This window comes from Pteropus alecto, unplaced genomic scaffold (genome assembly GCF_000325575.1).
Source record: "Pteropus alecto unplaced genomic scaffold, ASM32557v1 scaffold106, whole genome shotgun sequence".
NCBI classification, from domain to species: domain Eukaryota; kingdom Metazoa; phylum Chordata; class Mammalia; order Chiroptera; family Pteropodidae; genus Pteropus; species Pteropus alecto.
The window spans coordinates 13,831,139-13,842,150 of record NW_006442103.1 but is presented as its reverse complement, the minus strand read 5'-3'; the positions used below and the strand labels follow the sequence as shown (position 1 = coordinate 13,842,150).

Genomic DNA, 11,012 nt, shown 5'->3' with positions numbered 1-11,012 from the left:
AGGAGGCCACGTGTACACACGGGAGGCCACGCGTACACACAGGAGGCCACGCGTACACACGGGAGGCCACGCGTACACACAGGAGGCCACGCGTACACACGGGAGGCCACGCGTACACACAGAGGCTTTCTAAGGAGAGGCCTCAGGGCTTGGAGCTGCTGGGGCAGTTTCAGAGTGTTTTGCTCTGAGCTCTGGGATACTGATTGCCTAAGAACGGAATACGGTACAAATAAGCAGTTTTCACGGAGAGTTCATCATCTCAGAAAGGCAGGGACTGTTGCCCGAGGGACCGAGCGAGCTTCTTTGCAGTGGGGAGCAGCTCTGTTGCCCTCAGGCCCCAGTTCCTCTGTCCATCGCACCCCGGCCTCCTCAGGAGCACCGCTCTTTCCTGTATTCCAGGCTCAAGTGTGCAGCCATGTCCTCACCTACTTGACCTCGGGAGAGCCCAGTCCCGTGGTGGCTTCTTGGATGTTTGTTAAGATGTTTTCCCGGCACATGTCTCTAAGCCAAGTTGGGGGAATGGCAGCCAGCCCGGTCCAGAACTTCAGATTCGATGTGCTCTCCGTATCCGCTCATCCGTCAGCACTGAGAATTCTGCCTCGAACTGGGCAGGCTCTAGGCAGGATGAGTAAGGTTTGTTTGTGGACTTAATGCCTACAGAGAAAGACAGACTTGAGAACCTGCGACCACACAAAATGGAGAAGAGTGGGCCAGTTCAGGTCCTGGTGAATCCCGTGTGGCTGGAGTGCGGGATGGACGATGTTCCTGCAGGGCCCAGTCCCTAGGCCGGGGTCCCAAGGAGAGTCTGTAGACTGTCACCTAGCAGTGGGCGGCAATGAGCGCCATGAGCAGGAGGTCGATAGGATAAGACAGCCCACCCGTGAGACGTTCTGTGAGGGAGGTGAGCAGGTGCTGGCGCTGCCGACCCTGCCCGGAGGGAATGGGGCCCTCGGCCTGAGTGTCCTGCCTGGAGCCATCTTGCCTCCCTGACCCCCGTTAGTGACACAGAAACATAACACTTGCCTTACCTAATGGGTTTGTTTTGAGCTTTGGCAAATAAAGAAATTTTTTAAAACAATGAGGTGTTTAGGCAGTGGGCCCAAAGATAGTACTATTTTACATATGGAATTATTTCTTTCATTTCGGGTTCGTTCTCATGAAATTGTTCTTTTAGAGAAGAGGCAAAAAGAGGAAGTCGCAGAACCAGCAGAGCAGGATACAAACAAACACCTCTCAGCCCTGCAGACAGCAGGGCTTCCCCAGGGGGCCCAGGGGAGGCTGGAGAAGGGTCTGGGCGGAGCAGGAAGCAGGCCGCCCTGCGCGCTCTGGCTCAGAGCGAGAAACAGATAGATCTGCCCACAAACCAAACTCAGGACCCAGAGGGGCCCCCCGGAGGCACCCTGCTGGCCGGGGTCAGGGTTTCCCCACAGAGGTGGGAACTAGATCCCCACCCTCTGGGTGACTGGGTGTGGTTTCCAGGTGACTCATGTGAATAAAACGCAAAAACATAAAATAGAGGCGACTGGCAATATTCTAAGCAACTCAAGTGCCAGGTCTTCTATTGTGTTCTAACTTATCTCAGGATCCGAGAAGGAAATAAGAAAGGACTTGGCTTTATGTCTCTCCAACATAACATTTCTGCCCTTTGCTTTCTCTGGGATAACAAGTGTTCCTTTGGCATGACATCTGCAGTAAGTGAAATTACCACCCAAATTAAGGCCACTATCATAGCTGGACAGGCAGGACAGGTTAATGGCGATGAGCTGGCTCTAAAGGCAGACGGGTATTTTTATCCCAGCTCTATGATCTTGGGCAAATTGCTTAACCTTTGGGGCCCGGTTCCTCTGTCTAAAAAATGGAGATAATAATGGTACTTGCTTCATAAAGATTAAATTAATCTATCTGTACTTGGTGCTTAAAACAGTACCTGGAGAAAAGAAGCCCTCGATAAATGTAGCTAATGTTATATTCATAGTAACATAATTCGGTGTATATTATATCCTCCCCTCCCCTCAATGGCTGTTCTTATAACACAGCCTTCTGTTGCTCCAGGTTTTGGCCTCCAGTTTACAATCCACACAAACCTTATTGCCTTATTGTTGTGACTGCCCCCCTCTCTGTAACCAAAAGCCCCTGCTTGCGTCCCACTGTCTCCCGTCCTCTTCATCTCTGCCCAGACGGACCATCAGCCGTCTTTCCCTCCCAGGCACTTTGTCCTCATGGACTCTCACAAGGGGGAGACAGCCATTAATTCCAGAGTGCTGTGAGCGGCCAAGGGCTCCTAGGGAAGTGTGGCTTTGTGTCCCAGCTCTGGCCCTGGCCCCTGGACTCAGCTCCGTCAGTTTCGCACGCATGTGGGAATACCCACTTTGCAGGGTGGTGGGAGTCTGAGAGGTGAGGTGCCTGGCAGATGGGAGGCCTATGGGATGATTAGTGGGGGTGGCCCAATGGGTTTCCAGTCCTTGTGGGGTGTGACCCCGAGAGGGTCCCCTTACCTCTCTGAGCTCTGGCTCCCCCTGTCCCCTGGGGAAAACAGTAGCCCCTACTCTTGGGATCCTCCTGCAGACCAAATTGGGGAAGCAAAGGCTCAGCAAGCCTTCGACGAGTGTCACCCGTTGTATTCATAACAACCGAACGCCTGGCCCTGCAGGCCCCCTGGAGCGGTGATGGCAGAGCCGTGCTGGAGAGACAGCGGGCTGGGTGGTCAGCGTCCCCTCTGCCCTCTTCCCACAGGGCTCTACGTGCTGGTTGGAGCGGGGGCCCTGATGATGGCCGTGGGCTTCTTCGGGTGCTGCGGAGCCATGCGGGAGTCACAGTGCGTGCTCGGATCTGTAAGTGGGGCGCCGGGGCCAAGAGGAGGGGGGTGTGGCCTGCAGGGAGCCGGACCTGGCCTCCAGCGCCAGCTCCTCCTCCCATCCACTGAGACCTTGACACTCGCTCCCTCTCCCTGAGTCTCCATCACTTGCATAAAATAATATTATCTTTGGCCCAGCCCCAGATGGAAAGTGTGGGGGGAAATATGAGGTCATTAGTGGGAAGACCTTTGGGGAAGAAAGTGCCTAATAATTATAAGGGGCAATTACGATTGTTCTTTAAAAAAATAATATTTCACAGTGAGCGAGGCAGCTACAATGTTTCCAATAGCCAGGAAAATGATGTTACCTATAAGAAAAGCATTGCCGTGGGAGGTCAATAACTTAGCGTCCCTCTCATGGCTTACTTTAACCAGCACCTGTTTTTTTAAAAATGACATAACTTAAATAAACGGCTATACATCCAACGCCAGCAGACCTAAGGAAAACAAGGTGGCGGAAGAAGAGGGGCAGGAGGAGAGGAATTTTTGTATCTCTCCACGAGGGTTTATTAGGCAGCCTCTTCTTATTCACTGCAGTCTTTGATTTTTCCTGTGTACAATTTCTAACTCGTTTCCTCCGCCCTCCATTCCTTCCCCTGTTGCTGAGCATCTCTCTGTCCTGTTGATCACTGAACTTAGCTAGATCAGGGCCAACCCACGAGACAGGAACAGAAATCTGTCGAGAAGGAGACCTTCACTTCCACTCCCGCCTCCTCAGAGAAGCCCTCCAGACTGCACAATCTCAGGTCACACCTTCCCCAAAGCCAGGCCCTGCCAGTCACTCTCTACCTCCTGGCCTTATCTTTATAGAACCTCTTTTGTTCACCAAGTGTTCATCGAACACATAGGTGCCAGGTACTGTTCTAGGTGGTGGGATTTGTGTATCACTGTCTGGAATTACCTTATTCGACATTTTTATTGCTTTACTCATGTATCATATCTTCTGCTTTCTAATATGGGGTCCATGGTGGCAGAGACATGGGGATCTTATCCTATTAGCCACTGTATACCCAGCACCAAGGACAGTACTTGGCACAAAATAAATGCTCAATAAACAACTGCTGAATGAATTAATGAGTGAATGAATGAATAAACCAACTACAAGGGGACTAAGGAGCAAGTGCTTCCTGCTAGATCAATTCAAAGTAATAACCTTGTCTAAGATTTCTCAAAGAGGCTAAATAAATCGAAAGGTATTGAATTAATGAACTTAGTATTTTCTCTCTACAGTTTTTCACCTGCCTGCTGGTGATATTTGCTGCTGAAGTAACCACTGGAGTGTTTGCTTTCATAGGCAAGGGTGTAGTAAGTAAAACTTACAATTCTTTTTATGGTGGTTAAAGGGTTCTCTTTATGGCAAAGAATATGAGGATATTGATACCCACAATGATATTACAAAACTAAATAACCCCCATAATTATTGTTTCCATAGAACTTTTTTCCATAGAACTTTTTCCATAGAAGTATTGTACAGAACTAAGCATACGTGTGTATGAGTGTGTATGCCATATGTGCACAGATGTTTCTGGGGAGATAGTTCAGAGCTTTCATTAGATTTATAAAGGGGTCTATAATTTTTTTAAAGGCTCTCTAGTTTAAGGTTATCCCATTTGAAATGGGGTAGAGGTTAGAATGCACACACGAGAAAGAGAGATGGGGAAGAACATTCTTATCCTTGTGACTGTCATTTGTCCTTAGAACCTGGCCTGGCCCAAGGCCACATCACCTCAAGACTAAAGCCTGACCTCTGTGTGCTGGTGAAGCCAGTTTATTTAGATTTGTGCTCAAACTGTAGGTGTCCAGAATAGGTCATCAGGAGAACCCACAGAGGAAGTGGCCTTTTTAGAAGGTTAAAACACGCTGTGGGAGAAAAAGGGATGAAAAGGAACAGGAGAAAGAATAGGATCTTAAGTTTATTGGATATCACATAAATTCATGTGCAGTCAGTATTGTATTTGTGAATTTATTTTAGATTATTTAAAATGGTTAACATGTAAAAAATAAGTAAATATCACCTCCTTTTTCTAAAGTAGCTGTCTATGTTTGTAGCTTAGAGGAACTGGATCTTGTGATTTTTTGAGATCTCTATGGATTTGGGATCCCATGCCCTTCTACTGGAAAAAGCACTCCCCACGTTTTATGGGATGTTTGAATGCTGAAACAGTTTCCCTTGGCCAAGAACACCTTTAAACCATGTCATGTAAAAACTTAGGGACAGTTAACCAGTGGGGCACCAAGACCACGTCATTCCCAGCCCTGGCCGTGGGTCAGAACCGCCTGAGCGAGGCTGAGGGTCCGGGGCCCAGGGGTGCTGACATCCCCCCAGGTTTGAGAACTTCCCCTCTAAGAAAGCTTTCCAGTCTATGAAAAGTATTCTTGGTTAATCTGGCTTTCCATCTTCAAAAGCATCTTAGAAACTGCAGAATCTATCATCTGTTTCACATAGACAGAATCATCTTCGAATACGGATAAACGTATGGAAGCATAGGCCAGATTTTTGAAGGGTAAGGAAGAGGGGGTTTTTCTTGACGCAAGGGAGACATTTGAAACTTCCCACTCACTGTCCTCTTGGTTTTTCTGGGTGTGTTTTTTTTTTTTTTTTTCAGGCCATACGACATGTTCAGACCATGTATGAAGAGGCTTATATCGATTACCTTAAAGACAGGGAGAAGGGAAATGGGACTCTCATTACTTTCCACTCGACAGTGAGTAACTTTACTTCTTCCTTAAAATCATGTTTTCTAAAGACGCAGCATGAGCCGGGTTCTTCCAAATCACCTGGCTTGCGAATGAGAATAAATTCAGTGAGACTAAGCAGCAGCCCCGCTCTGCCCGGCTCGTGGCAGCCACAGCTGGCATCACGTAGGACCTGGAGGAGAAAGAGGCCTCACACACGGAATCCATGGGAGGAAGTCAGGACGCATGCCCCAGAGAGACACAACGGCACGAACGGGAACACTAAGAAAGCAGCCCAAGTAAATGGCAGGCTTTTCCGAGGGCGGCATTATGGTGTAACAGAGATGACCGTGACCTGCCAGTCAGAAAAGCTCATTTCCACCTGCAGCTCTGCCTCCAAACCGCTTCGTGACCTTGAGCAAGTCCCTTGCCACCGCGCTCCCCCCCACGCTCCCTCATTTGTAGAATAAAGGGCGCGTGAAACAGCCCTGCTCCCCTTCTCCCGGAACGTGCTGTGGGTGTGGGAGGGCGCCCACAGTGCAGTGCTCAGAGCTGCACGCAGGTAAAGGAGGCTGATGGAGGACGTGGGCCAAGCCAGTTTCCCTGACTCCTTAACCGCCGTGGCACAGAGACGTAGCTCTGAGCTCCTGGGCCAAGTGTTCTCAGGTAGCCCAGTTCTTGTCTGTCACGGGAATGTTCTAAAAAGTGCCAGCCATCTATCCTGTTCAGCCTCAGTCGCCCCAAGGACAGCAAGCAGCACACGCGTTCCTTCGTTTCTGAAGGGCCAGCGATGGGGCAGGACACCCCTTTGCTGTCCAGTCTCCAAGTCCCCGTTTTTAAGTCCTTGGAATTTACTGTGGCCACTTCTGCCCTCCGTCCTAGACTGTCCCCAGTTAATGAGCCCTTCCTGAAGCTCATAAAATTTTAGCTCCTCAGCAGGTTGAATTACTCTCGGGCTGAAAGAAAAAATCTAAAGGCCCAACTCCTGTCTAAAAGCCAACAGTTCACACAGACACTGTCGATTAACTTCTTGCCTTGTTTGGGTTCCCTTGAGTCACTTCCCATCATAAAACTCAGACAACTTTAGAGAAGCCGTTTTCTTGTTTTGCACAATTATGCAACTCTTCGCCCTCTTTCCAGAAATGGTGGTTTGGGTTGCATGACCAGGCCTCGTGCTGCCACAGGGCTCCTAATCCCTGGCAGTGGTGCCCAGATCTGCAACTGCCGCTTCTCCCTCCCACATCCTAAAAACTCTTTTCTGAATCTCTAGTTTCAGTGCTGTGGAAAAGAAAGCTCTGAACAGGTCCAGCCCACATGCCCAAAGGAGCTTCTCGGGCCCAAGGTAAGCTTCTCCAGCAGGCCCTCTCCCGCCTGTAGTGTAAGGCGATTCTCGCACTCTGGGGGGCCGGCGTGATTCAGGGAGGCCCTCTCCCAGTGCCTTCTGTGCCGTGGCTTTATTCTGTGTGAAATGAGTAAAGCGGTGCTGAGTCCCAGTCTCCCAGCATCCTGGGGAATGATGCGAATGCTGTGGCATTAGTCAAGATCAGCAGGGCCAGAGGGGCACCCCCCGAGAATGTTGCCCTACACCCCTCCGTGGGAGTCACAGCCCTGATAAATGCCTCATTATTAAGTGCTGCGTGTCAGGCGCTATTCCAGGTTCTGGAAACTCCAAGATGAAAAACACATTGTCCCTGCCTCAGCGGTCTGTGCTCTGAATGAGGGACGATGGAGATGCGGTGGGCTTAGGAAAACTGCACAGAAGATGGGGTCCCTGAGCTGAATTTTGACAAAGGAAGGAAGGTCTTTGCAGGCTCACAAAGCAGCAGGAGCAGAAGCATTGGCAGGGCGACGCTCCCGGACTGCAGAACAGGGATTCCAGAGGGAATGGTGAGGGACATTTTTGGAGAGGCAGGCAAAGGTGTGACTTCATACCGGGAGCTTGGGGCCGCTCAGAGCATTCATGTAAGTTCTGTATTGTAGAAAGAGTATTTAGGCTGCCGGGTGTGCCTGGCAGAAGGGAAGGTTAGAGACTAATGGAAGGAGGCTGCTTAGATGAGGAGCCAGAGCGAGTCACTCAGTCACGAGAGTGGAGCGGGGAGGAAGCGGCAGACGCAGAGACGTGCAGGAGTGGAATCGACAGGTCTGGGCACTTTCTTAGAGAAGAAGGGAAGACTTCAGGCTTCTGCTTGGGCGGAGGCTCCACTCACTGAGCAAGTAGAATATGGGTGAGCAGATCCCGGGGGCAGACGACAGCTTCGGCTCGGGTCAAGTTTGCATTTCAGGTGCCCGTGGGACTTACTAGCGATCTGCGCTGAAGGCGCCATGTAGGAATGCTAGTATTTCGGTGGTAGCTGACGCTGTGGGTGTGGATGGGAACACCCAGCGGAGAGTGTGGAGTAAGGAAAGGTGGCTGCGAACACTGTTGGTTGAGGAGTCAGCTGAGGACAAGACGCCAGGACAGGGCTGTGAAGGAGGAGTCAGAGTCAGGCGGAGTCCAGCGGCGGTGGCGCCTGGGAACGAGGGAGGAGACGGCCCGTCCGTGAAGTTGAACACCGGGCAGCGGACGAGGAGATGAAGGCTGGAAATAACTTGTTGGATTTGGTGCTTGCGAGAGCCTCGGTGACACTTGCCACGCGGTGTCGGTGAAGTGGCTGGGGAAAGCGCAGGCACAGAGTGGGAGATGAGGAGGAAAACATGACGATGGTGTGGACGCCTGAGGCCTGAGGCCTGAGGCTGCGACGAGGTGGGTCAGATGTTAGTCCCAGCGCGTGCTGTGACTCAGCCACTGAACACGTCCCGAGTCCTTCTGAGTTGGAGGAGATAAATAAGGCGCAGCTGCTGCCCGCTGGGGAGACACGGAGGGAGCCGATACCCCACGGGGTAGCAGAGGAGCAAAGGCTCAGCCGGGACCCCGGCCCGAGGGTTCACAGGAGGCCTCGGGACAACTTCTGAAGGATGAATCTTCCAGGAGCAAACAAGACAATGAGTATCCCAGGCGGAGGGGACAGAGGCAGGAGAAGGTAGCGGGCTCCAAGAAAGCCCCCGCGTCCCCAGAGACGGTCCTTTTAGGAGGACGGGCCTGTTCTTGAGGGGCCTGGATACTTGTGAAGCCACAAGCTAGACTTCGCTCTGATGCTTGGGAAACCATTGAAGGTGGACCCTGGGTGGCGTTGGCTGTAGTAGCGATGTGGAGGGCCGGCGGGAAACCAACAGCTGGCAGCCGGGGAGACCGGGGGGAGGCTGCTGTGCTCGTTGTCAGCCAAGAGACGTCAACTGACAACGAGCTGGACTGAGCGGCAGGAACGGAGAGAAGAAGGCCTTTGAGAAACTCAAATCTGCAGGACCCGGTGACCAGTTAGACGAGAGCGAAGAGGGAGGGACCCGCTGCTGGGCTTCGGGCTGGCCTGTCTGGTTTGGAGAGATGCTGGTACCATTTATTGAGCCGAGGAATAGAGGAGTACGTTTTAGAGAAAAGAAAAGCGAGCACAGTGTTTAACATGGTGATTTTGAGGAGCCAGTGGAATTTCCAAGTGGAAACGCCCAAGAGGCAGTTGGAAAATCTGGTTTGTGGCTCAGGAGAGAGGTTTGGGAATCTTAAAGCTGTGCGGATGGAATTTGATCCATTCGGTTTGGAAGAAAAGAAGGACGAGGATAACATTCTGCAGAACAACGACATTTAAAGATGGGCAGGGGAAGAGACGCCGAATAAGGAAACTGGGAAGAGTAGGCAGACGCGAGTTAGGAGACGCACGAGGGGGTGGGGTATGGTCACCGGGGCCAGGCGCTGCCACTGCCCATTGAGGCTGGCTCAGCATTTACCGCCACCAACCTATGCCAGGCACTGCAGATACAATGACACGGTCTCTACTCTCAAGGAGCTTGCGTTCGGATGGGAGAGGCACACAGAGAAGTGGGTACAGCCCTGTGACCACAGCGTGCACAGAACATGCGAGGCACTGTGACAGCGCGAGGGGAGCTCAGGCGGCCCGGGCCTGAGCGGTGGCGGGAGGCTGACCGCAGCGACGATGTCTGCGCGAAGCCGTCGAGGATGTGACGTCACCGGGCGGGGCAGACCCGGCTGCAGAGGGAACATCACAGTCGACAGCAGAAAACATGATGGCATGTGTGGGGGACTGAAAGCCCGAGACATCCTGAAAAGCTGCCAGGATTGAGCATTTTAAAAAGTAGCTGGTGACTTGTCAGGGGCAGAACGAGGACAGAACCTGAGCCGTATGAAATCAGACATAGGGAGGGAGGGCTGTCTTTCAAATACTTTGGCTTTGGGCAAAGTACAGAGAAAGAGAATTGAAAAAGAGAGATGAAATTGGCCAAGTTTTTTTTTTTTCTTAATAATAATATATAGTGTTGGCATAAATGATGTGAAATGAGCATTTTCAGAGAAATTGGTACAAAATTTTTAGAGGTCAGTGTGAGTATATAAGACTACTGGATTAAGTATGTTCATGCCCTTTGATCCAGAAATTTCACTTCTCAAATTTATTTTATGGAAAAGAAATCAGAGCTGTGGACAGATTTTCATGCAGTGGTATTCATAAGAACAAAATCCTGGACAGTCCATTAATAGGTAACAATAGGAATTGTCTTAATAAAGTATGTACTATCATATGACAAAGCATTTTACAGCCATTAAGAGTCATGATTTCAAAGAATTTTTAATGAAAGAAGATAGTTTTAAAGTTTATTGTTAAGTTTCAAAAGCACACCATTTTATATAGAGAATGGACTAAGTGCGTGAGCGTCTTTGTGTTAAGAATACGCTGACAATGTCAGTGATTATCTTTAGTCGTAGTACAAATGTTTCTTATTTTTTTAACATCGATTTTCCAAATTTCAACAATAAGCACATATTCCTTTTATAACTAAGTAAATCAATACATGTTTTGTTTTTCACAGAAAGAAGTTGGCTGTGAAAGAAAGGAGGGGTGTGGGTGGAGCCAGAGGGGCACAGGATGAGAGGGATGTTTTGTTTTAGACTGAAGAACGTGAGCATGGCGCTGTATGATGAGTGGAAACGTCCGCAGAGAAGGAGAGGCTGAGTGTACAGGAAGGAGAGGAGGTAACTGACAGCACAGGCTTCCTGAGGAGCTGAGAGGGAATGAGATCCGGAGCCAGCAAAGGGGTCACCTCTCAACGGAGAAGGGCACTTCTCTGGCTTTAATGAGAGGAAGGAAGGAAGGAAGGAAGGAAGGAAGGAAGGAAGGAAGGGAAGAAATGGGGAGGGAGGGAAAATTTATCAATTCAATATACATTTACCCAATATCTCTCACATATTCACGAAATATCAAAAAAGAAAGGAAAACAAATGGTCCATGCTCACAGTTCATGTGGACAAGCAAACTATAACAGTAATACTATGTTATGAGAGTTATGACAGAAGTCATAGCCAGGTGGCTAGAAATTCAGAGAGGATGTAATCCAGGCTAGAGACATGTGGGAAAACACCCCAAACCAAGATCTCTCA

At 50.1% G+C, this 11,012-nt stretch overlaps 1 protein-coding gene across 1 annotated transcript in view; it reads left to right on the top strand.

The window, feature by feature from the left end:
• The window catches only part of TSPAN2 (tetraspanin 2), a 24,608-nt gene that overhangs the window by 8,650 nt on the left and 4,946 nt on the right, over positions 1–11,012 (top strand). The window contains exons 2-5 of the mRNA XM_006919816.3: positions 2,734–2,831; positions 4,085–4,159; positions 5,461–5,559; positions 6,801–6,872. Coding sequence (XP_006919878.3) covers positions 2,734–2,831; positions 4,085–4,159; positions 5,461–5,559; positions 6,801–6,872 — 344 coding nt within the window. The remainder of the gene's footprint in view (positions 1–2,733; positions 2,832–4,084; positions 4,160–5,460; positions 5,560–6,800; positions 6,873–11,012) is intronic.